The 26413-nt window shown below is 51.1% G+C and overlaps 1 protein-coding gene across 2 annotated transcripts; it reads left to right on the top strand.

The window, feature by feature from the left end:
- Positions 1–554: 554 nt before the first annotated feature.
- LOC118922181 (paired immunoglobulin-like type 2 receptor alpha) lies at positions 555–23071 on the top strand. Of its 2 annotated transcripts, XM_036904639.2 has the most exons (9): positions 555–1173; positions 1472–1662; positions 2463–2594; positions 2897–3286; positions 19631–19828; positions 21798–21828; positions 22300–22349; positions 22564–22595; positions 22763–23071. In XM_036904639.2, exons 3-9 carry the CDS (start codon positions 2540–2542, stop codon positions 22871–22873), a joined length of 867 nt encoding a protein of 288 aa, XP_036760534.2. In that variant the 5' UTR covers positions 555–1173; positions 1472–1662; positions 2463–2539; the 3' UTR covers positions 22874–23071. The 2 variants fall into 2 exon arrangements, with proteins under 2 accessions (XP_036760534.2, XP_036760536.2); XM_036904641.2 differs by lacking the exons at positions 555–1173; positions 1472–1662 and having other exon boundaries at positions 2096–2594; positions 22801–23071.
- The last annotated feature ends 3342 nt before the right edge of the window (positions 23072–26413 follow it).

Here is a 26413-nt window from a genome sequence, read left to right as displayed (position 1 = left end):
GCGCCTCGCTGGACTACGGTGCTGCAGGTAGGGTCTGCCCATCTCTGAATCACACAACTCCAGGCCCTCCTCCTCCCAGAAGGCCCTCTGTGAGTAGGGCCTCAGCTAGAGGCTGATTCCCAGGCCTCTCATTCCTGTTGAGGGAGGAAGGATGAACTGGCCCCTAAGCAGAAATGATTCCCTACAATTCCTGGCCACAGGGAGATCCCCCTGGGCCCAGGGGTCTGATGGTGCCTTGAAAAATGCAAGTTGCCCCCAGGGAGACTCCTGAGGAAGCAGTGGGGCCTGGGGCACCTGGACAGCAGGGGCTCTGCCAAAGTCCCCAGGGCCCATTTCCTGAACATTCTGGGCTGCACACCCTGCTGGGGCCCAGCACCCTCCTCAGGGGAACTGGCAAGGAGACAGTCAGCCAGGTGCTGGGAGGCAAGGAACCCAGGTGTCACCCCTGGGCAGAGCAGGTCCCCCTCTAGAGGCCCTGGGAGATGTCAATGGGTTCCTTGTCCTCTCTTCTGCCCCCATCTCCAGCTGTCACCAATCCTCTCCAGCACCTTTTACAGCCCATGACAATAGAGCCAATAAGAAACTGTAAGACATCTATCTGTGCCTCAGTTTGGCTGCCAGGCTGGCCCTGGAGAAGTGTGGAAACACTGGATTGGAGCCAAAACTGACAAGAGGAGAAAGGAAGTCCAACAGCTTGCTTCCACCTCCAGACGCCAGAGGCTGCTTCCTCTGATGAAGTCGCATGTGCCGCCCACACTGTCAGCTCAGTACACCCGGGCCCACCTCACCCTGGGAGCAGCAGCCTCCTGCAGTCACCCAGGCCATGGCCCGCAGGCTCTCACCCCGAATGCCACCAGCTGGCAGTGCCCTCCACCGGGGATAGCTCCGGGGACTAGTGCCTGCTCAGATTCTTCATTTTCCCCTCTGTCCAGGGAAAGTTCTGGGATAGGCAGGGCTCTCACGGCTGTGGAGGGAATCACCTAAGGAGCATTATAAACACCCAGAGAATTGGTCACCCCCAGAACTCTGCACTTGGGAGCCAAGCCCAGAGACTGTGTGGTGCATCCAGGCAGAAGCATCCAGAAGGAGCAGAAGGCTCTGTGCACTCAGTGACTCTGGAGTCCCCGTCCTGGACCTGCCACTGGAGAGTCATGTGACACTGGCTCCTCCTCTGTGAGTGGAGGACAGAGGGCCCTGCGGATCCCATCCTGCGTCCTGTGGGGCAGGCCTGGCCTCCAGGGCCCACTCTGGGTGGGTGGGATGGGAGCCCACCCCCACCTCCTAACCTCAGGGAGGGTGTAAGACTGCACAAGGGGGCCCGCCGGGTGGGAGGGGCCTGGTGGGCCTGGTTCTGCAGGGGAAGGACTGGGGGGCAGCCCCTGATGGGAGGGGAGGGGCCAAGAGCAGTCTGTGTGCCCCTGGGGCTGGGGCTGGGGGCTTCTGACCACCCACCCCCTCCTCCTTCTCTAAGGGGTTGTAGCTGGGCAGACACTGCCGGCCGCCTTTCCTCCTGAACGAGCCTGAGCTGGTCCCGCTGCCACCCCTTCCCCTGGGAGGAGAGACACAGAGGCCAGGAGACACTCAGGAACCAGAGAGAAGGAGACGGGCGGACTCTGAGGCCTTGGAGACGTGGAGGGTGCTAGAGAGCCCCAGCCGGCCAAGGTCAGGACCACAGCCCTCGGTGGGAGGTGGGGGCTGGGCCCCTGCTGATGCCGGGGTTCTTGTTCACGAAGCTGAAGAATGAGCTTCACAAACACCCAAGGTAGGAGAGCAAGGTACAGGCTTTTATTTAGACATAAAGTGAAAGAACCGAGCTACCGGCTCACGCCAGGAGGGGACAAGAGAGTCCGCAGTGGTACGTTGTCTAGGGGGTTTTATAGGCAGTTGAGGATTTTTCGAGAACATGAAAAAACTTAGGGGTGTGGACTTGCATCACCTGCCCTGTCCTCAAGGTGGGCTGCGCTATTGTCTGTCTGCTAGGGTTCTTTACAGTGAAGTCACGGGTCATGCTGAGATACCCTTCTTTATTTGCTGAACACTCAAACATTCCAGGCCAAGTTGCTCCTGGCCTTTTGACCTTTAACTGATCTCACTGAAGACGTCTATATTCTTAGTCTGGTATCTTTCCCTAGAGAATTAGTATGACCTTGACTTTGCATAATGCTTAACACAGAGTTTCAATAGGGACTTCTTTGCCCATTGTTACATTACTCTGACTATATATTCTGCCCTGTGTTTCCCAGAGGCCCTCACCCTACTCTGACTACACCCACTGTCCCTGTCTCACTGCCAGGGCCCTCTGGGCCCTGACCACAAGGGAGGCCCTTTTGCAATACAGGGAAAGAAGAAGCAGATTAATAAAGGAAGTACTGGTCACCCTGGGGGTGGGCGGGTTTGGGGAAGGCCCCCACCCTCCCTCTGTCCTCTGAAGGAACCTGATCTTCACTCCCCTGGTCCCCCAGTAGCCCCAGGTGGCCCCTCCTAGGACCCCGCCTGACAGCACTACACATCCTCTCAGCCCCTGGAGGACAACCAGGCCATGGGGTGGCCCCAGCTGCTGCCCCAGCTGCTGCTGCTGGCGTCTCTGCAGGCTGGTGAGTGGGGGGTCCAGCCTGGATCTGCCTGGGGCCTGGGGGAGCCCCGGGAGGGCTGTGACCTGCATCTGGAGCAGGGGGACTGCTGGGGAAGCCGGCCAGGCTCCCACTCCAACACTCAAAGGGCTGGGTCACCCCAACCCCTCACCCTCCTCCCACCCCAAGCCTGGAGAGGGCGACACCCAGGCCAGAGGGCCAGTCCTGCCATGTGTCACACTAGTGCCCGCGGTGAGGGTGCCAGACGGGTTGGGGTTGTCATCTCGTCTCTCCAAGGCCTCAAAGTCTCTCTCTCCCTCCTCTAGGCAGCTCAGCCGGATCCAATAGACAGTTCCCCTATGGGGTCGACCAACCAGCGCACCTCTCAGCCCCTGAGGGCGGCTCTGTGGACATCCCCTTCTCCTTCTACTACCCCTGGGAGTTAGCCAAGGAGCCCAAGGTGGATATAGGCTGGAGACTGACACACTTCCACGGGGAGATCCTTTACAACAGGACGCGGTCTTTCACCCATCACAATTACAAGAACCGGATCGACCTTAACTGGACCAAGGGGTCCAAGAATGGCTCCTTCAGGATCAGAAACCTGCGGAAAGAGGACGAGACTACATACTTCTGCCGGATCCGACTGAACACACGGATAGAGGGCAGCAAGGTGTGGCAATCCATCAACGGGACCAAACTGTCCATCATCCCCGGTGAGTCCAACTACCCGGCAGCCACCGTGCCCACCGCTGGGGCTCGGAGGCCACTGGGGCCCTCTTCCCCAGGCCCCACTCTTCCTGCTTTCTCTCAGACCCTCTCCCTGCCCCCGACTCCTCCCCAGGCCTCTGCCAACTTGACCCTTTCTCCTTAATCTTCCCCAAACCTGGAGTGCCCTCCCTGCCCATCACCCTCTGCCTCCAGATCCAGCCCCGACCCGGCCCCCAGCCCTTAGCACCTCCTGGGACCCACTTATCCTCCCTTCCTGCCCCCAGCTGGGGCTCCAGCCCTGCCCCCTGCCCTTGCCCCACGTGGTCGGGTGGACTAGACTCCAGGATGTGGCCGGCCTCCCCTTTGCCGTGTGTCAGTGTGTGCAGTCCCAGCCAGCCCTGAACTTGTCCCCCTGAGGCTATGACCTCAGCCTGGCACACAGGAGGTCCTCAGTGATGACCCTGGAGTCCGGGTCCCATGGCACCGGCTGTCACCAGTGTCCCAGCCTCACCACTCCCTTCTCCTGTCTGCTGCCTCAGTGCCCTGCTCAGCCATCTCTCCTGTCCTTTCCCATCCCCCACCTGCCTGCCTCCGTGCCCTTCACCAGGCTCGCCTCTGCCTGGCCCAGTCCCCACCGCCCCTGTAGACCCTGTACTGTTGCCCCACTGTCACCCTGATCTTCCTTCTCTTTCAAAAGCTCACCTTTAATAAGCAGGAAGGGCAGCCCCCACCCCCTGTGTACTGTCCCGGCTGAACAGCTTGGGCGGTGTTGTGGGAGCGCTGTGTGTTTTCCTTGGTCCTTGTCCCCGCCGCGACAAAGAATTGAAGGGCAGAGACACAGTAGTGAAGCAGAGTAAAAGTTTTATTTAAAGTTACTTAAAAGAGAGAAAAAGTACGGGCCACCTCAGCAAGGAGAGGCGCCCTGAAACTTTTGGAGAGGGAAAGTTTAAGATTAAAAGGTTACACACTTAGAAAGTGCGGGTGACCTCAGGGAGAGGAAAGGCTTGGGGTTCCGCCTTTTAAGGATTCTTTAGGAATGTGATTAAGGGCTGGCAGGTGCAGACTTGTTAAGTGGTCCCTGAATACTTAGAATTAACTTAACACAAGGAACTTCCTGCTCTGATTTCTCCCTGGGATGCCGGCTTTCTTGGTCGGGAGCAGATCAAACAGGGCTGCCTGCCCACTCTGCAAGGTGGGCTGAGTTATTGTCTGTTTGCTAAAGAGCAAGTTAAGAATCTTACATTTTTAACTTCCTGGGTATTAAAATACGATCTTTAAGATGGAATCCTTCCTGTCTTTCACTATGTTGTTTACGGCTGGGTCCGCAGGCTAAATTAGTTGCCTAGGTTACAAACTACTTAATTAAGGCTGGAAGGAGAAAAAAACAGCATATAGGTAAAGGTAAAAAAAATAAGCTGGGCCTGCATGATTAACACAATAAAGACATGGGCTCTACTGAGGTACCCTCCTTTCTCTGGGGAATATTCAAACATTCCAGGTCAAGTTGCTCCTGGCTTTTTGAGCTTTAATTGATTGATTTCGGGTCTTTTTGGTGGACTTTCTGGCCTTGTTCTCTTTCCACCCCGCTTATGTCTATTTTCCTGCCTAACAGAGGCATCGCCCTAGATCACCTTCAGCACAACGCCACAAGAACAGTAGGTACTGTTCTCACCTTCCCTTTAACAAGCAGGGAAACTGAGGCTCGTGGAGCGTACCCCTGCCCTTAGTCATGCTAATGGTACAGGCGGGATCCCAACTCAGTTTGTCCCCACAGCCTCTGTCTGCTCTTAACCGTAAGCTGCTTGGCCTCACCTACTGACTTGGCCATATTGTTGTCTTGACCTGTTTTTAACCTAATAATGGCATGTGTTGCATTCATAGATCTTCCTATACTACTCACTGGGGGCTTGGAATTTAAACCTGGTTTATCTGTCTCCAGAGCAGTGGGGGAAGGGGTCTCTCCCAGGCCCAGGAAATAGGAGGTGCATGGTCTGCAGAAAATTATTCAGAAAATGAAAAATCAGTAAGCTAGTTTGATTTGTACAATCGCTTGTGCTGGCAATTCTAAACCTTGTCAGCGATGCATTGCTGTCCCCCGGCCTCTCCTGCCCGCTGCTAGGCACAGCCCCATCCTACCACCAAGCCACTGTAACAGCAGATAGGAAGTGGTTCAATCCTGAATCCAGCAGGACAGCCTTGGATTTATATTTCCTGCACCTCCTCCCTATTTTTTTAAATGGCCTTTTTTGAGAGATTTCATCTCTCCTGAGATTCCTCTTCCTCCTCCTGTATTCTTGTCATGTCTCTGTTTGAGTCACATTTGTTATGTGTTTTTTTCTTTAATAAATTAATTGTCACTTAATTCTGTTACGGAAAATACTGAATAAACCTGGACTGGATCACTGACGGAAAAACCAAGTGGCACTCGGAGGTCTTGGAGTGTTGAGGCTTTATTTCACACCGGTGGGCTCAGAGGGGAGTAATCTCCCAAAAAGTCTGAGCCCCGAACAAAGGCAAAGGGAGCAATATATATCTTTCTGCTTCGTATCTGTAACATTCCTACATGCAGAGCAAGCGAGCAGGCAAGGGGTGGGGGGGAGTTTAGGGAGTGAATCTTGGAACCAGTGCTCAACAGAGCAGGAAACCAAGGGAGTGCTTTTGTTTGTTTGTTTGTGTTGAGGAGGGGTCGAGACAGAGAGGAGCCATCCAGGCTAGATTGCTGTCTTCATAAGTCTTTTCCTATCACTCCCCTCTCTGATGCCCCTTTAAACACTTTGTTTTAGGGGGCATCATCTCCCTGGCTTATGACAGGGTCATAGTGGCTCCGCATATACATGAGCTGTGTGGAGGAAACACGTTCCTTGGTAAAGTTAATGAGCCAGTTAAATATGCAGGGTCCCACTAATAGTCTAAGGAACAGCAGAATCACTGGCCCAGCAAGGCCAGTTAGAAGAGTTGTTAGCCATGGATTCTACTCAAACCATCCCTGGAACTAAGACTTTTTATTTTCTAACATTTTATTCCTATGCTGGATGTTTTCTTTTACTTTGGCTAGAGAGCTCCTAACTATGCTAGACTTAATTTTGCATAGAAAAACAACAATCTTTTCCAAGGGGTACACATAAGCCTCCCTGTGACATGAACAGGAGGTCCAGTCTTCTACGATTTTGTAACACTACTTCAGCCACGGAAACAATTTGATCTTGCAGCTGAATCATGGTGGTTTCAAGGTGCTCTAAATCTTGATTAACTTCCTTTGTTTATTAGAGCCGCTGTGCCTGCTGCAGCTGATCCGGATACACTGAGCTCAACTAGAGCAGAGATCAGTAAAGGGGCAGCCTGTTCCACCTAGGAAATCTCACCGGGGGGAAAGGAGGTAGCTCCCCTCAGGCCCACTATGCACTTTATAACTTTTGTACAGCTAAACATTACAGAGAGGTACTTTGGAAATGCAGGCTGAGACTTGAGTCCAGCTAGGAGAGACAGGTAAACACAGCAAAACAGCTTAATGATGACCCAATAGACAATGGAAAGGACAACTTTTTGAAGAATAGTCCAGTCCAGGGGTGCAACAGCAGAGAGTCTAATGCCCGGAATAAAAGACACCACTCCGACAAGAGGATCTGGAGGTCTGGCTGGGCCTCCCACTGATGTGCCTCCTCGTCAGGATGATGTGCCCTTTTCACTCTGGAATGACGGACCCTGGGAGTGATGCCTGCAACCTTGAGGGCACTAGGAGTAGTTAGAACAACAATGTGGGGGCCAGTCCACTGAGGTTGAGGGGGTCCTTTTTCCAATCTTTAACTCAGACTGAGTCCCCAGCCTGGAAGGAATGTATTGGGGTTCCTAGAGAGATTGGGGCTCTTTCTATGGTGTATTGTTGTAGTTTATTCAGGGCGGCTCCCAAGGCTTGGAGCTGTTCTCTTACCCCCTTATCTCCGATGGTCTAGGTTCCCTGGGATGCTTCCTAGACATGGGGGAGGGCGTCCATACACTAATTCAAAAGGGAAAAAACCTTGAGTTCCAGGTGTGCAGCGAGCACACAGGAGAGCCAGGGGCAGTAAATCTGGCCACAGGAGGCCAGTTTCTTGGCAAAATTTAGCTAGGTTCCTTTGAGGGTGCTATTCATTCACTCTACTTTCCCTGAACTCTGTGGCCTGTATGCAGTGTGGAGTTTCCAGGTAATATCAAGGGATTTAGTTAACATTTGCACTATATCTGCTACAAAGGCAGGCCCATTGTCACTGGATTGTGGACAGTAGGCCAAACCAGGGTACAATTTCTCTCAGGAGGACTTTGGCTACCTCCCGGCTTCATTCTGTTCTGGTTGGGAAGGCTTCGACCTAGCTAGAGTATGTGCACACTATCACTAGGAGGTATCTGAGTCCCCTGCTTGGCTGGACATCCAAGTCTATCTCAAGATCTTCAAAGGGGGCAACTCCCATTCTGTGGAAGTCGCGCAGATCGAGCATTATTTCTGGCACAAGTTACACACTGTTCACTCACTGCTCGGCATAGTGCTGGCAACTGGCTGATGAGTATTGCTTTTTGAGGAGAGCCTACAGTGCAGTTTTTCCCAGGTGGGCGAGCTGGTGGTATTTGCTGACTAGTCACCTCCCGGTTGCAGTTGGGACAAAGATACGTCTGTCTGGCAACATCCACCATCTGTTTTCAGTTAAAGTGGCTCCTTCAGTTATGGCCCAGTCTTTCTCCTTTTCAGTGTACCTGGGTGGAGGGGCCTCTACTGGGGGGTGTTAGTGCCGTGGTGAGGGAAGGAGCTCTCCCTGCCTCCTTACTGGCTGCTGCTTTGGCAGCTTCATCTGCCATCCGATTCCCCTGTGCTATAGGGTTGTTTCCCTTTTGATGTTCTTTGCAATGCAGAATTGCTACCTGTATTATGTATGAAGAGATTGAAGGGCCTGTTCATATCTGGCAGGCCTAGGGCTGATGCCTGTTTTGAAGCAGTTTTTATTTCCAGGAAGGTGGCTCTGGCCTCTTTTGTCCAGACAGGGGCTTTCAATCTGGCCTCCCAAGGAGGTTGCAGAGGCACCTTGCCATTGCTGAGAATCTGGGAATCCAGATTTTTGCAGAATCCAGCATCCCCTAGGAATTCTCACATGCCCCCACTCATCCTGGGCTGGGGCAAGGAGTTAACGACCTTTTTCTTCTCTGGCCTTAGTGCCCTTTCTCCCTGGGTGAGGAGGAAGCCTAAGTACCAGACTTGCTGTTGGCAGATTTGTGCTCTTTTTTTTTTTATCAGGCTTGGTATCCTGAGTCTGACAGGAGTTGTAGGAGGGTCTTTGTGCCTTTTGCACAATTTTCCTGGTGTCACTGGCAAAGAGGAGGTCATCTACATACCGCAGGAGGGCGCAGCATGTGGCATCTCTTGGAAAGCTGGCAAGGTCTGCAGCCAATGCCTCTCCAAAGAGAGTGGGTGAGTTCTTGAATTCTTATGGAAGCCGCGTCCATGTTAACTGCATCTGCCACCCGGTATCCAGTTCAGTCCATTCAAAGGCAAATAAGAGCTGGCTTTGCGGGGCCAGCCAGAGGCGGAGAAAGGCATCTTTAAGTCTGGGCAAGTGAACTATTCGGCAGGCTCTGGGATCTGGCTGAGGAGGGTGTACGGGTTTGAAATCACTGGGTATAAAGAAACAATCACTCTATTCATGGCTCGCAGGTCTTGAACAGGCTGGTACCCTCCTCCTGGCCTTTTGACTGGTAGAAGCAGGGTGTTCAGGGTGACTGACACTCGATTAGAATGCCTGCCTCTCTGAGTCTGATCAGGTGTTCCTGGATGCCTGTTCTCGCCTCTTGTGAGAAGGAGTACTGCAGCTGTCTTTGTGGCTCTGAGAATAATTGCAGTCTTTTTAACTGAAGGAGGCTGCAGGGAGAGTGACCACAGAGTGTTCTGCCCCTGTGTCTACTATAAAAGTCATGTTTTGGTCCCCCACTTTCATTTTTATCGTGGGTTCATGGGGGACGAGTGCAAGAGAGCCCGGTCCTTGTCAATCTGAGTCTATTTCTGCCAGGCTAATGAGCCTTTCCCGTGAGGCTCCTCCCAGCAGCGACTGGGCCTCGGAGCTTTGCCTTGGTTGGGGCATTCATTCTTCCAATGCCCTTTTTCTTTACAGTAAGCACACTGGTCTTTGGCTAAGGGGGTCCTGGGCTTCTCCCTCTTGGTGGCTGGCTTCTCTCTGCCTTCTGCCCATCTCTCTCTTTCAGGTCAGCTGCCAGGAGACTGGCCTTTTTCTTCATTCTTTTTTTTCAGCATCCCTGTCAGCTTGAACCTCCCTATTCATGTATACTTTGTTGGCAATTTCAATCAGCTGAGTGATATTCATCCCAGCAGAGCCCTCAAGCTTTTGGAGCTTTCCTCTGATGTCTGGGGCAACTTGGGCTTCAAATGCAGTGTTTACCATCTGCTGGCTCCCTGGTGACTCAGGGTCGAAAGGGGTGTAGATGTGATAAGTTTCACACAGTCTCTCATAATAGGCCACAGGAGATTCTTCTGGTTGTTGAGTGACTGAAGAAACTTTAGTATGTTCATAGGCTTGTTGGACCCAGCTTTGATCCTCTGGAGGAGGGCATCCTGATATTGGTGGATCTGGTGCTGTCCCTCAGGGGTGGTGAAGTCCCTCTTGGGGTGCTCCTCAGGGACAGCAATTTCAGCCTATGCACCCCAACCAAGGACCCCAGCTGCCTCCTCTCTTCCATTGTGAACAGGGTGTGGAGAGGCTGTTGACAGTTTTTCTTTAGTTTGGCTGATGGATTTGGAAGAGGGATTACATAAGATCAACCAGGGCTTGTGGCTTTTCTGACAGGGTGTCAGTTGTGGAGAAGGGTTGATAGTACAACATGGACTGGCTGGGATGGATGGTCCCATACTTATTATGTCTTTCAGGCCCTGCATCTCTTGCACTGGCATCTGAAGGGCACCTGCTCCCAGCTGAGGGTGCAGTCTGGCTGCTGGTCCGGGGGAGAGTGGGTTCACTGGTTCTGGAGTTGGCAGGGAGGCTGACGGCGGCAAGGCATTAGGGACTGAGGGGCTGGGTGCTGACGGTCTTGGAGGCACATAAGGCGGGGGCAATTATTGGCTCTTCCTCCAGGTCACCAGTAAAAATTTGCGGAGGCTCAGGCTTCTGTTGATTCTTTGCAGGCTTCTTTGTTGAGGCAACTAAGACCCTACCCTGTCCCTGCCTGTTGCAAGTGAATCGCATCCAAGGGGGAAGAGTCTGGGCAATTTCTAACCAGGAGTTAAACTATGGGAACTGATTAGGATGACCTGGATCTCTAGGGATGACCAGGCTCAGCAGATTGTTGGGACATCTAGGGTTCCTTCTGGAGGCCACCCCACACTAAAGGTGGGCAATACAGATACACACAGGGTTTTCAACCTGCCAGGAGTTAATTTTACTCTGTAGTTTTCTGAAAATACCTTCCTGAAATTCTTGATCATAGTGTCAAGGACTGTGGGTTTACTATGCCCTGACCCCATGACGTGTCCGTGGATGGTGCCATGACAACAGACAAGGGAGGGGTGCCTCCTCTAGAGAGGAGGCCAATCAGATGCCCATCTGTTCATGCTCCTTGTGGAGACTGTGGTCAGCCTTGGCTAAGGTGCACCCTTATAAGTCCCAGGCCAGGTCAGCCGAAGCTGAATCACCGATACGCCATGACCGCTGACCACAAAACCGGACGAGGGCCCATGCAGATTCCATAGCGCAGGCCATGGAATCACAGATTCAAGGCAGACTGAATGACTTCAGCCACCCTGCACACTCACTTACACACACAGACCAGAGTTTAAACATTCCACCCCTGGAAATGTCTACCTGTGAGACTTCTAATAAGCCTCCGGGAGGTGATCAGGCTCCCCTTCCACCGCAACGGGTGGGACTGGCTGGGTCAGGTGCCACGGGGCCTTACTGGATTCGTTGGAACCAGGTCCTCACCTGCCAAGCCTCCTTGTGAATAAATGATACAAAAATTTGGAGAAATTAAAATATTTTCAACCCCTAATGGGATATGGAAGTTTGGCTTAGAAATTAAAGAAAAAAATTACAAAGGAGAATACAATTTGATTTGGTCACAAAACTAGAACATCTGTATGTAAGAAAAAATAAGTCAATCACAAACTTATCAGTTATATTTACTGCAAATATTCCTTTAGTGTGATGTCTTTGCATGGTGGTACTGAGACAGGGACCATGGGGGTAGTCAGAGTAGGGTGTAAGGTAAGGAACTACATGGATCTTTATTCCAAGAAACTAGCCAAGTCTCCCCACCCCAGCTATGGAATATTTTCTCTTCTCCGCTGATTCATAGGCCTGGTCTCTGTGCACAGTGTCCATTCTGGTCTATCTGTCCTGTTCCAATGGCTCTTTCTTCCATCACTACCACACTGTTTCAGTTATTGCAACTTTATCATCTTTCAGTGGCTCACAAGACTATTTCTATTTGCACCACATCACTTCCTCAAAAAACCTCATTATTGTATCCGCCTTTTCTTTCATATAACTATTAGAATAAGTCTGCCAAGTTCTGAGAAAAACACCTATGGGAATTTTTAAAAGCAGAACTGCATAAACCTATAAAGCAATTGACAGAAGTGGAAGTCAGTGTAACACGCGATCTTCCCTGCCGAGGAGGGGCTCTGTTTTATATCCCTCAGGAAACCTTGGGAGTGTTCTTCTAAAAATCATGTTACTGTTTCACAAGATGTTTTCCTCTATATCCTTTATTTTATTATGAATAGGCAACATTATTATTATTTGAAGGTTCAATTCTTGTAATTTTCACTGTGAAAATAATGTATGAATTCAGGCCAAGATGGCAGGTTCTATGCACATATTTACATCTGATCCGCCCAAAATCTTCTAAAATGACAGCAAAGGGTATTTTTTAAGACAAAAATCCCCAGAACAAAAAATATGTGAGTTAGGTGGTGAAAAACAAAATTGGGCGGCTGGACACAGACAGAGGAATGTGACTGGCTGCGCAGAGCAGAGGAGCTGAGCCCCAAGCCCAGCGGGGGGGAGGCCCAGGGATGGGGACTGACACCCAGTCCCCATGAAGGCCCAGCAGCAGCGCCCCAGGCACCCCTGACAGCGGGAGTGAGAGGGCGTCCCAACTAGAGGATGAGCTGGAAATCTACTGAAGAAACAGGGAAACCCCTGTGCCCACCGTCCACCCAGCAGAAGGCTGCAGATTTGCTTCCCAGAAGCAGGAACCAGAGGGGCTCTGGGGGGAGGACCCCAGGCATTTCTGGGGCCATGGTTCACCCTTAGAACTTGGCAAACTGGTGAACTGATGAGACCCTAAACGCCTGGACCCCTTTACGCCTCCCAGGACTCAGGCAGGCAAGCTGGTGGCCCACAGTCCATCTAGGGCAAGAGATGAGGAGATGGTTCTCTGGAAATCTATCTGATGCCCCAAAAGATCTAGAAATCCTGACAGATGCCCCTACAGCCCAGTAGCCGACCAGCACTTGCCTGCAGCCACCCACAGCTTCCAGTCAGCGAGGCTTTGTGCACACTGGGAGCCAGGGGGCAGGGCAGGGGTGTTGGCCTGCACAGAATTCCCCAGCCCTGAGGATGGCGCCCTCCCCTCAGCTGTGCCTGGGATGCTGGGGTCAGGGGGTGGGCTAGAAACACTATTCACAAATCCTGTGAAACTAAAAATTTGAGTAAGCCTTTCCCAAGACCCGCAGAGAGCAAACCAAAGCTGGAGGCAGAGAGAGGGAGATGCAGAACCACCAGAAACCAGCGGGGTATAAGGATACCTTCAAATAGTTAGAGAGGGCCCACCTGTACCAGACAGGGGTTACCAAGGAGCTTTCCAAACAGAAAGGAGCTCTTAGAAATTAAAGATATAAGAGCAAAAGTGAAACACTGTAAAAAGATAGAATGAAATATAAAGTTTGTAGGAGTCTCTTACAACGCAGAACAAAGGTCAAAGGTTTGGAAGTTGGCAGGGGTTGCAGAGAGGCCCCGCAAAGGCATGTCCACATCCCAGTCTCCAGAACCTATATTACCTTATATGGTGCCACATGTGATTCAGTTCAGAATTTTGAGATGAGGAGGTCATCTGGGGTTAGCTGGGCCCTAAATGCAGACCCAAGGTCCTTATAACGGGGAGAGAAGACTTGACAGGTGATGCCAGGGTTCTTGTTTGCAAAGTCAAAGAATGAGTTTCACAAACACCCAAGGTAGGAGAGCCAGGGAGAGGCTTTTATTTAGAAATAAAGTGAGGGAAAGAGCTCCTGGCTCACTCTGGGAGGAGGGACAAGAGAGCCCGGGGTGGTGTGTTGTCTAGGGGATTTATAGGCAGTTGAGGATTTTTGAGAATTGAGGGCTTACGGTGTGGACTTGTACCACCTGCCCTGCCCTCAAGGTGGGCTGGGTTGTTGTCTGTTTGCTAGGGCTGTTTACAGTGAAGTCTGGGTTATGCTGAGATACCCTTGCGGAACACTCAAACATTCCAGGCCAAGTTGCCCCTGGCCTTTTGACCTTTAACTGATCTTACTGAAGACGTCTATATTCCTAGTCTAGTATCTTTACCCTAGAGAATTAGTGTGACCTTGACTTTGCATAATGCTGAACACAGACTTTCGATAGGGACTTTACATTGTTACATTGCTTTGACTGTAAATATCCTGCCTTGCGTTTACTGGAGGCCCTCACCCTACTCTGTCTAAGCCCATGGTTCCTGTCTCACAGGGACCGAAGGCCACGTGACCATGGTGGCAGAGACTGGAGTGACACAGCCACCAGAAGCTGGAGGAAGCAGGGACAGACCCTCCCCTGAGGCTCTCTGGAGAGTGCTGCCCTGGTTAACTCCTTGATCATGTAAGAATAGAAATAGGTTAAATGTAAGAATAGAAATAGGTTAGCATAAGAGTAGCCATCTTAAGGGCCTAAAAGCCATTTCCTGAGTGTGTGTGAACTGGAACTAAGGCCGAGAAAAACAAGGTAATCAATCATGAACACCGGAATAAGGCAGTGGTGACCCTTGGTCAGCTAACCTTGGTCAGTTAATCCTACATACCAAGCTTATCGTGTGGAACCGCCCTGACAATTGAAGAATGGTCTTATCTTGCTCTTGCCTAACCCCAGGATGTATGTCTTGCAAGAATAATGTATAGCTCTGGGAAATTACTATGAGTTGAGTGCTTTGAAAATGCTATATAAACCCTTGGCTCTGAGTGCTCGGGGTCCTTGTTGAAACCCGCTGTGTTGGGCAGACACTTGGACCCCAGCTAGCTGGAATAACAATAAACCTCTTGCTTGTTGCATCGATCTGCCGTGGCCTTCGTCTCCTCACTGGGGGGAAGCGCAGACTGGAATAAGGCCATTGGGTCTTACAATCAGTGGGATAGAACATGCAATGGAACCACTTCATGTCAGTGGAGCAGGGAGGCCCCTGCCCTCCCGTCAAGGTCCTGGCAGGAGCAGTGTTCAGATGATAACTGAGGGAGTGTGGGCGGGACACAGGACAGGGACTGTCAGGAAGGGTGGATCCTAAGGAGAGGGGCTGGGCCCCACAGAGGCCTGGAGAGCAGTAGCAGCCTGTGGGGAGATGGAGCCCCAAACCCGAAATGGGCAGCTCATGTGCCAGCAGGCCTGGGCTGAAGAGCACCTGGGGACTGGTAAGACCATATGTCTGGGTGTCTTGCGGGTGTTTCTGGAGAGATTAGCAGTTGGTGGGCATCCTGCATCTCGCCCCACCACCCCAGAGTGCCCCAGTAAGAGACAAAAGTCGAGGAAGGGCATGCACACTGATGCATCCCCCAAGTGGAGACAGCATCTTCTCCTGCCTGTCTTGACTCCCCTCTGTCCCTCGTCTCCTGCTGTAGACTCCCGTGGCCACTGAACCAGTGGGAGAGCAAGCCCAGGAATGGGTTCCCAGGGCACAGAGCAGGTGCAGATGATGTCCAGGTTCTTGTTCACGAAGCCGAGGAATGAGCTTCACAAACACTCAAGGTAGGAGAGCAAGGTACAGGCTTTTATTTAGAGATAAAGTGAAGGGGACAAAAGAGTTCGGGTGGTGCATTGTCTAGCGGTTTTATAGGCAGTTGAGGATTTTAAGAACATGAAAAAGGCTTAGGGGTGTGGACTTGTTAAGTGGTGTCTGAATATTTAGAATTAACTTAACACAAGCAACTTCCTGCTCTGATGATTTTTCCATGAGATACTACTGTCTTGGTCTGGGGGCATATTAAATAAGGCTGCCTGCCCAGCCCCCAAGGTGGGCTGAGGTATTGTTTGCTAAAGAGTTAGTTAAGAATTTCTAACTTCTTAACTTCTTGGGTATTAAAATGCAATCTTATCTTTAAGGTGGAATTCTTCTTGCCTTTTACTGTGTTGTTTGTGGCTGGGTTTGCGTGCTAAATTAGTTGCGCAGTTTGCAAATCATCTCATCAGATCTGAAGGAGGAAAGACAGCACACAGGCCTGGGCCTTTTAGCATGTTAAAGTGAATCTTACACATGATTTATAAATGATTAGCATAATAAAAACATGTGCTACTCTTCTTTATCTGGGGAATATTAACTGATCTCACTGAAGAATGACTCTAGAACTGAATGTCTAATACAGAGTTCTGGTAGGGGGTTTCTTTGCATGTAGTTACATTGCTCTGACTGTAAATTTCTTGCCTTACTTTTTCCAGAGGCCCTCACCCTACTCTGACTACGCCCACAGTCTCTGTCTCACAGAGAGGCAGGGAGCAGATCTAGAGGTGCTGCAGGAAGACCCAGCTGAGGCCAAACCTATAATTAGTGAGGGAGAGGTCTGGAGAAGGCTCCAGTCAAGAGGGGACAGCAGGGTGGAGGCTGGTGCAGGGATGGGTGTAGCTGGAGCAGAACAGGTTGAGGGTGGCAGGAGGTGGGCCAGAACAGGCAGGGGCAGGACCTGTGTGGCTCTGAAGACCCTGAAAGAACCTGTACTCTGAGTGCTCAGGAGCTTGTGAGGGTTCCTGCAGGGCAGTGTCTTCCCAAATCACGTGGTATGAGTGTCCCTCCAGCTGTTGTAGGAGAATAAGACGACACAGACGAGCAAGGTCACAAGCAGGGAGCCCAGGGAGACATGATGTGGCTTGAACAGGCCGACAGCGATGACAGATGAGAAGTGGCCAGATGTCGGTTATATCTTGACCACAGAACAGACAGGACTAGGGAATGGAGGGATGATGGCATGAGAAAAAGAATCAGGGATGACTCCAGCTCTTGGCCTGAGCACCTCAAATGAGGATTGCCATTTACCGAGAGGGGACGTGGGAGGCAGGGGGTCAGGCACAGGAGGAAATGCAGTTGTACTTTGGACATCTTAAATCTGCGATGTTCTGAGACAAACGGAGGTATGAGTAGGTGGTGAGACACGGGGAGTGCAGGGGAGAGAGGGTGGGATTGCAAATTTGGCAGGTGGTTAAAGCTGTGGGCTAGATGAGATGACTGGGAGTGAGCAGTGACTGGGAGGAGGGCCCAGGGCTGAGCTGGGGTGTTACAGGAGGGAGGACGAAGGGGAACCAACGAGGAAACTGAGAGAATCTGCTAGGGAAGCAGGGAAGGAACCAGGAGAGATGGGGTCCCAGCAGCCATGTAGGAGCCTGGGGTTCATGGAGAAGTTCAAATGCTGAAGGGCTGAGTAAGAGGGAGAAAATGGGGGAGTAAGAGATCTGATGCCTCAAGTGAATAGCAGGAGTAAAGAGATGCTCCCTAAGACAGCAAACTCAAGCATCAGCAGTACATGCATGAGTTAGATATGAGGTCAATGCCAAAGGATTCAACACGTTGAAAATAGCTGCCTCTGGGGTGGGAAGGGAGTGCTGAGGCTTCAGCAGGGTGGCTGTTCTTGTAAGTCACCTGGGATTTGTGGACTCTAAATTATGTGCCTATGCAACTTTGATAAAAATAAAGGTTACACTTTAAAAATAATAAAGGTTGGGAGGGAAGGGAGGGATAAGGGCGGGGAAGAAGAAAAGGGGTATTACGATTAGCATGTACAACGTGGGGGGGGCGGGGAATGGGGAGGGCTGTGCAACACAGAGAAGACAAGTAGTGATTCTACAACATCTTATTACGCTGATGGACAGTGACTGTAAAGGGGTTTGTGGGGGGTACTTGGTGAAGGGGGAACCCTAGTAAACATAATGTTCTTCATGTAATTGTAGATTAATGATAACAACAACAAAATTTTTTCAAAAAAAAAAATAATAAAGGTACTGGTGGTAATACTTGCATGTAATTTTAAAAAATGGTCAGACAACATAGAAGGGAGCCAAATGAAAAGTAAGGTACTCCCTTTGCACTTCACCTCCCCAGCCACTACCCGTCTCTGCGGAAATGTTCTCTGGTGCAGATACGGGTGTGGACATGTACACAATAGAATCGCCCTGCACTCTGTTCTGAGCTAGGACCTGCTGTTTCTACTCCACGTACCGGATGTACCTTCCATTTCAGTAGAGAACAGTCTATGTGGCTGCACTGTATCCCACTGCAGCAATGTATCATAATTTACTCAGTGTCCTATTTAAAGACATTGAGGTTTTTGCCACATCACAAACAACGCTGCAAAGAGTACCCTTAAACACAGGCCTTCCAATACTTGCACCAACATTTCCACAGGATAAATTCTTAGCCCTGAAATCACTGGGTCAAAGGCATGCCTAGGGATTTTACATTTTGATAGATATTCCCAAGCACACTCCCAAAGGAGGTGCCAATTTATACTCCCATGGTGCCAATACTAGGTATTTTCTTCCATCCAGATCAGTTAAACAACAAAACCAAACCAAATCTCAGCCTCTTGTAGTTTTAAGTTTCAGTTTTAGAAGTTTATGGAGATTAGCATAGGGTTATGATTTTATGAACTGAATTAGAGCTGCATAGTTTTCCATATTTCTCTGCATTCTAGAATCTTCTATCCGGCAATTATCTGTTCCTTAAATTTTTATAAAAATTTACCCATAAAACCTCCTGATCTTAGAATCTTTATGAAAAGATAATTCTCAAATAGCGTTCTTACTTCATCTACCTATCAGTTAAAGTTTACTAGTTCTTAAATCTGTTTTAAAAAATTGTTTTAGAAAATCATCCACTTCAGAGAGGTTTTTAAAATTTATTGACTTAAAATTGAGCATACATTCATTTATAATTCCAATGATTCATTTGCTGCTGTCCCAATTGAGAGTGTTGTCTGTTTTCTTGTTTTTGTCCTGCATTTATACTGTCTCCTGTTTCCTAGTAAGTTTATTCCTACTTAGGTTTTTGTTACTTTCAAACTATGAATTTCCTCAGGGCTAGCTCACCTCTTTTTTTTATATGTTTTCTTTAGAAATTGACTATTTCTATCGTTTTAAAACTTTTCTTCCCATTTTTAATAATAAAGCATTTAATACTACAAATTTAGCTTAGAATGTGGCTTTCATCATATTCTAGGTTTTTATAAAATATGTACTGGCCTAATTTTTATTATCTAAATAGCATGGTATTCTATATATTTTGACTAAGAATTAAAAATTTTTTACCTTAATTGAAAGGTGGTGTTTACTTTTATTATTAATTTCTAATAAGAGGAGACAGAATTTGGTCCATACTAAACTGAAATTTTATTGGATTTGGATTTTTTTTCTGGTTATTGTATTGTGTTAATTTTTTTAATGGTGCATTAAACATCTTCGAAGGTAAAATCTACTTGTAGGAACTGAAGTTCAATATATATTAATTTAACCTTAAAAACATATTTCTGATGTACAACTAAATGCTTTGCAGATGTTCTCTCACTTACTAAGTCCTGTAAAAGAACAAATATTGTTTCATTCCACTTAGATGAGGTTCCTAGAGTAGCCAAATGCATAAAGACAGAAAATAGAATAGTGGCTGCCAGGGCCTGGGAGGAAGAGAGAATTGGGAATTTGTTTTTAATGGGGACAGAGTTTCAGTTTGGAGGAAGATGAAAAGGTCTGGTGTGATGGATGGTGGGGATGGTTGCACAACAATGTGAATATACTTAAAACCACTGAACTGTACCCTTAAATATGACTAAAATGGTAAATTTTATGGTATGTGTATTTTAGCACAATTTAAAAAATTTAACCCTGTGTTCTCTATTCGTGGTGATGCACTGGGGCTGAGGCCACACCCCTGACAGGCAGTAGCTTCGGGGTTCACACTGAGTGATGTGGAGTCTAAGCCTTCAGCATCCCACCTTGCTCCTCCCCTCCCTGTGTGAGAGCTTCAGACAGCTTTTCCCACCCCTTAGAACCCCCAAACTGGGGAAACAAGGGGTGACGGTTTCACCCAGAGACCTCCTGTCCTCCACGTGACTTTGCTGATTTCTCCTGTCTTCTCAGCATCCAGGATGACAAGTCAAGGCCCCACCTACACCCCCACAGCCACCACCGCTGACCTCAGGGACCCGGGGGCCAAAAAGAGCTCAGAGTCTTCGCCCCTGAGTGTGAGAGCTGCAATCGGGGTGGCACTGGCCGGTGTTGTGCTCCTAACTGCATTTTTGGGACTGATTTTCTACATCTGGAGGAAAAGAAGCAAAGGTAAGTGTCCAGGACCCCCACCCTCTCTCCCAAACACATTCCCAGGGAGGTGCCAATTTATACTCCCATGGTGCCATGGGAATGTGTTTGGGAATATCTATCAAAATGTAAAATCCCAGTAGCCCCACAGAGCTCCAAGTTTCCCAACTGGGTGTTTCCCACCTGCACAAGAATATCTGGAGCGGCTCTTTAAAAATGCAGATCCCCGCAGGGCTTCAGGGCGCAGCCTGGGAATCTGCATTTTTTAAGTCTCCTCAAGTGGTGTTGGTGAGTGATCAGGTTTGAGAACCACTACTCCAGCCCAGCCCCTCTCACAGTCCCATCGTTCTCCAGGGCTAGTCTGTTCACTTACTCATTTCTCACCAATCCTCACCTTTTGGTTCACGGGGAGGGGAGGAGACTCCCCCAAAAAATAAGGAGAGAGCAGAGGGACAGGAAGTTGGCTAATCTCAGTGATCGTGGTGAATGCCTGGGCTTGGCTTGTAATGGGAGATAAAAAAGTAAGTAAGGCAGGGGCCCTACTTCCAGAATCTTAATGGGAGAGGGAAGATGAGAGGGTGCCTCCAGGGCTAACTGCTTCATTTGGAAAGAGCTGTGGTGGTTGGAAGTGGGGAATCAGGGAGGACTTCCCAGAGGAAGGGATACCTGCAAAAAGTCTCAAAGAATAAACAAGCTGTGAGCCAGTCTGGTGCTGAGGGTGGTGCAGAGGTCACTCTCCATGCAGGTGGAGGAAAGCACTTGGAACTGTAAAAATCTCAGTGCTGAGGAGGAGGCGGGGACAGAACAGGACCTCGGAAAGTCACACCCAAGGGCCTCTGATCCCAGAGGCAAAGAGAAGCAGCCAACAGCCTCAACTTCCCCCTGCAGACCCATCAGGGGGCAGGGGAGCTGGAGGTGGGCCAGGCTGGGGCAGTCTAACGCAATGGGGCACGGAGGGAGGGAGAGAGCCAGGCCCTGGGAAAGTTTAAGAAGGAAAACCAGTAAGACTTGGTGTAGGGTGAGGAGCAGGCAGAAGTCCCATGTTTCAGTTTGGGTGAATGAGTGCGTGGTGACACTGCCCAGTAAGTCAGGGAGCACAGAGCTCCCAGGCCTGGCCTGGGAGAGAACCATGCCTCTCTGGATTGGGATATGTTACACTGGAGACTTCCATGTGGCATCTGAGTAGAGATGTCCGTCTAAGTATGAATGTATTCGTTACAGCTCAAAAGAGAGGACAGAGCTGGAGGCATTCATTGTACCCCAACACCCACCAGAACAGATGTGCAATTACTTTAAAGGAAACGTCAACAGAGATTAGTCCTACCAGATATTAAAGCAGAGGAGAAGACCATAGAATCTGGACTGCCTGCAGTCAAATCCTGCCCCACAGCCTGGCTAGGTGAACTCTGACACATGGTACCATTACTCTGTGCCTCAACTTACTCATCAGCGAAATGGGATTGATAACAGGGGAGCTATTATTGTAATAGCCGTAACACATCTAGGATAGACCCTGGCACAGTTCAAGCACTATATGAGCATGAGCACTCATAATTATTAAGCTACTATAATTAAAAAGATGAGACAGTGGCATATAATAAACAGATTATAGGTAAAGCGACGGAAGAAAGAAAAACCCAAAGAGGCTGCATGAAAATAGACCAGGATGGTGCTGGTGGGGACGGCGCTGTGTCCTGGGGGTGAATCGGGGGAGCGCAGCGCAGACATGGGGGCACCCGCAGGGCGGCAGCGGGGACACGGGGCGTCAGGAGGAGGCCGAGGGGCGCTGACGGGAAAGGAGCGGCCGCCGGGAGAGGGGAGCGCGGGGCAGGCGGCCGGGACGGGAGCGGGGCGAGAGGCCCCAGCAGCGCGGCGCCCGGCCCTCCCAGGGCAGAGCCGGCGCGGTCCAGGCCGGGGCCCGCGGCGGAGCCGGGAGGCGGGCGGGAGACGCCCGAGGGCAGCGCCTGACGACCTGTTGGTCCCTTCGCAGGACGGAGCGCGGAAGCCGGGAGCCCAGCCAGGTGAGCGCGGCCGCGGGCAGGGGCCTCTTACTCCACCGCGCTCCGCCCACCGTCCCGTCCGCGGGTCCGTTTTCCGCGTGTGCGCCGCGCCCCGCTCCCCCTCCCTCTGGATCCCCTCTGGGTCCCCTCCCTCCCGGGGCCCCTCCTGCAGCCCACCGGCTCGCAGACCCCCTCCCTCTGGGTCCCCTCCCTCCCTGTCCTCCGCCTCCCCTCCCAGCGCTTCGTTTAACAGCCGCTTCTCTGCAACAACCCGCCTTCAGCGGGCGCTCGAACCTCAGCTGGGTTGCCCCGCAAACTGCCTCCCGATCCCCTCCCAGCAGCCTCCTCCTGGGAGCCTCAACCTCTGAGTCACCTTCTGAGGTGGTGGGGGTGGGGGTGGCAGAACCCCTAGCAGAGAACTCGCCCCAGGCAGGTTTGAACTCCTTTCAGCTAAGCCGGGAACACGGGTCCCGCCCTCTCCTTCCCACACAGGGACTCGCTGCACAGAGCCGAGGAGAAATACGAGAACGTTGGGAGTACAGGCAAGTCTGCACCACCATCGCCCCACTCCCCACCGCGGCCTGCCTTCCCGCCCCTTCCAGGGCCCTCAGCGAGCCTTCTTTCCCAGGCCTCCCATCCGTCCCTCCTGCCCCTGGGCCTGCCCTAGCCGAGGACCTCACTGCTGGTGCCCTGCCCATTCCTCCACCCTGGCTGCTATGCCACCTGACCCCCGCACACCTTTATTTTTTTTCCTAGGACAACTTACAGACCCCAAGCTGAACCCCAAGGTAAGCTGCTCAGAGGAGGGCCTGAATTAGGGGCAGTTTTGGAGAAGGTGGGGCTGGAAGGACTAGAGAGCCTGTGGTGTCAGCAGGTCCCTCAGGTGTGGGCTCCCTGCTCTAGGATGGGACAGCTCCCCCCACTATCTAACCCCTTCTCTCTGGTTGCTGCCCAGGAGGATGGCATCCTCTACGCCTCGCTTGCCCTCTCCAGCTTGATCTCTCCAGCAGCCCCTGCCCAAGAGAGCCCCCAGGAAGAGACCCTATACTCTATGGTAAAGGCCTAGCGAGAGGGACCAAATGACAACCTCCTCAGAGTAAGCTGTGCAGAGGGGTCACAGCTTCCTACAGACACCACGGCCAGTCACAGACGTCTCAAAAGCCAGCAGGTGTTGAAGCCACCAGGGACCAGAAGGAACCAGCCATCTGCTCTAATTCCCTCTTCAACTCCTAACCTTTGCCCACACAAATAAAAGTTCCCATAGTATTTGCCTGAATGCATCTAAGAAGGAAACTGATGTCACCTTCAACTTCTGTCCTTCTCACCAAAAGTGGACTGTAATACAGAATAGCTCAGGCCCAAGATTCTTCCTCTAGTATTCTCATCCCAGTGAGTGCCTCAGGCCAGAGATTGACAACCTCAGAGCCACAGGGCTCTTCCCCTTACAGAGCCCTTTCCTGCCCTCATTCACTTCACCTTCCTGACAATCCCTGTTTCTCAGGTGGGGATGGAGGACGCCAGGTCATCTGCAGAAGTGAGTGTGCACCTGTGCATCCTGTATCCCCATCAGCTCAGGATCTCCCGGGCAGATCTCGTCTCTTCCTCCTGGCCCAGTGCGTGAGCTCCAGGGTCACTGACCCACAGACTGGCCACCAGAGAGAATGCCCATAGGCCCTCAGGCCCCTGCTCCCCTGGGGTTTGGGCCCAGCCCTGGGTCCCTGACCTCGCTCCTGCATTATTTCCTTTCTCACAATTCTGGGCCACTTCTCCTGGCTCCTTGTTCCTTGCTTCTTGAGACTCCACGGGGGCCAGGAAGTACAGGTAGAGGGACAGCCCGGCCATTCCCAACAAGGTAACCCTTTTCTGAACGTTGGAGCAAGCCCAGAGGGAGCCTGGGGCTGGGGTGTCCCGAATGTGACCACAAGAACCAAAGTGAACCCAGTGCCCTTATCTTGCAGGTAGGCAGCCTGGGGTACCAAGGGGGGCAGGACTGACCCACAGCTGCCCAGTGGGGAGTGGCAGGGATGGACCCCAGGTCTCCCCATCCCCTCCACCCCACCCCAGTGCCACTCCTTTTTTGTCAGTCTCTGGGGCTTTCCTTGGATTTTCAGGAAATGATTTGATCTGATAATTAGTATTTATCCTTTAAAAACGAGACTTGAGTGGCTTCTGGAACCAACTAACAACATATCTCCTGCCTCATCATGGAAGTCAAAGGGAAAATAGGATTTAATGTATGGAAATAAGCTTTCAAGGCAGCAAGCAAGGACCCATAAAACAAGGGCAGACAAGGTGTGCATAGAATCTGTAGTTGCGATGTTAAATGTTACCCCTGCCAGCCAGGATCCGCAGGTGAGATGGGGGCTATGAGGGTGCAAAGGGTAGGTAATGGGCTTGCCTGGGGGCCCCTTGAGTTTGACCCAAATCTCCACCCCACCCCCACCCCCAGAAGGGCCATCCTTCAGGCCTCCAGCGTCTCCTTCATTCCCTGTCTGGGCCCTATCCTCCTGCATCTTTGTCGCCATGGCTTGTCCAGGCTGCTAAGGACCCCCCAACATAAAGCGCTGGTTCTGGGATTTCAGGCACCCTAGCAAGCTGGGGCAGGGACAACCTGGAAGCAAGAAGGTCTTCCATTAGGACGGGGGCAATGCAGCCCAGCCTCCCAGGGCCAGGGTTGGGCCCTGGTGAGTAGTTAAGGGCAGCATGGCCAACAGAGATAGTATGTGAGCCACAAATGCACAGCACAGAGGAAAGTTTTAGTTTCCTAGGAGCCATGTTAAAAAAGTGAAGCAGGTGAAATCAATTTTAATAACATTCTATTTAAGCCAACATACCCAAATTGTGTTCATTCCAAAATGTAGTATTTTTTTTTAAATTAAGATATATCTTACATTATTTTTCTTGCACTGTCTTGGAAGTCCAGTGTCTATTTTACAGTTACAACACATCTCAGTTTGGACAAGATAATCTTTAATATATGACTAGTGGCCATACATTGGATAATGCAGTTTCAAGGGGTAATTTTCCAACCCTTTTTAAGCCATAGACCTTTTTTCCCAGTAAACTTTTGCATAGATATTCAGTTCATACAGGAGATAAGCATGACACTGCTCCAGATAGGTGCAGGGTTGGGGGTCCTAGGGCTGCGCTCTCCAGTCCCTTCAACCCCTCGTTCCTCTGAGAGGCCTCTATATCCCCACTTCCCACCCCTCTATTGCCTGCTCCAGAGAGCAACCATTGAAAATACCAACAGTGCTAATAACTAACATTTATTGGATGCTTACTGCAAGCCAGGCATGGTGCTAAACATCTTACATTGTGCCCATTCTTTAGAAGACAGAGGCTCAGAGAGATGCCTGAGGGTACACAGTCAACTTCAGAAGTCCAGCACCACACCCAGGAGTGGAGCAAAGTCACTGCCCCTTGCATCATCCCCCAGGAGGGGCCCCTGCTCCTCTCACCTGGGCCCAGCACCCCCAACCCCAGCGGGACCCAGCAGGTTTGGTTGTCCAGCAGACAGCAGGCAGCTGTTCTGCTAAGCAAATCTAGTTGTAAACTGGTGAATGTTTAGCAGAACTTCAGGGCCAGAAAAGGAAATATGAGGGGAAAGCCCTTCAAAGCAACTTCTCCAGATGCTGTCGGAAAAAGCCAAGTTCAGTTAGAAAGATTGGGGAGGACATGCTCTCTGCATGTCTCAGTGGAGGGTTGGGGGCAGAGGGGTTGCCGAGCAGGCAGACACCCCCTCCCTGCCAGAAGCCCACTGAGCACAGTGAGAAACTGGGACTCAGCTGCATCGCCCTGGGATGGTTTCTTCTCTCCGAGCCTCAGTTTCCTTATCTGCGGAAGGGGTTTCTCGCATAGCCCAAGGCCTATGGTGAGTACAGCCCAGCCCTGCACTTGGCACGGGGCAGGGACCAGATGTGACAGGGCCAGACCCGGGGGGGTCATGTGGGAGCATCTTCCATCTCAGCTACTGACTTTGGGGGTCCTGGGCCTCCGTTTCCTCATCTGTGTGCTTGTTAAAAATGTAGGTCCACACCCCTCCAGGAGATGTGTTGGCTCAGACACTGGGGGCAGAGGATGGGCAGAGAAGCCCAGGACTTTTTTTTTCTTTTTTGAGAACACAGTCCCCAGGTCTTTCTAATACCCATTCAAGCCTGGGAGCTGTTCAGGCTCTGGCCTCTTGGCTCAGCCTCACTCAGCCGTGCTGCCCCTGCCCACAGCCACATCCCTTGTGCCACGGGGTACTCAGTGCTGCTCCTCTGCCACAGGCCTGGCATGTGCCTGCATCAGACCAGCCCTGAGATGGAAGGACCTCAGTTCCACTCCAAAGTGCCCTCTGTGGTGTCACAGAGATGCAGACCCCGGCCCTGGCAGCTCTGGGGCCCCGGGCACTGGAGCCAGAAAGGCATCCAACCCAGCCTGAGGTCCTGCCCCTCTGGGCCCCTGGGGAATGGTGAACCAACTTTTCTCCCGTCCCTGGATTGTCTGGCAATCCACGGCCCTGCTGTACCCTCCTCACCCCAGAAGACTTATCACCCAGGGTCTCCCTTTCTCCCCCACCAGCCTTCCCTACCCACCTCCCCAAGGAGGGGTCTGGCTCAGG

Source organism: Manis pentadactyla, chromosome 10 (genome assembly GCF_030020395.1).
Source record: "Manis pentadactyla isolate mManPen7 chromosome 10, mManPen7.hap1, whole genome shotgun sequence".
Lineage (NCBI taxonomy): Eukaryota > Metazoa > Chordata > Mammalia > Pholidota > Manidae > Manis > Manis pentadactyla.
The sequence above is the reverse complement of the archived record's forward strand: the minus strand, read 5'-3'. Positions and strand labels throughout refer to the sequence as shown.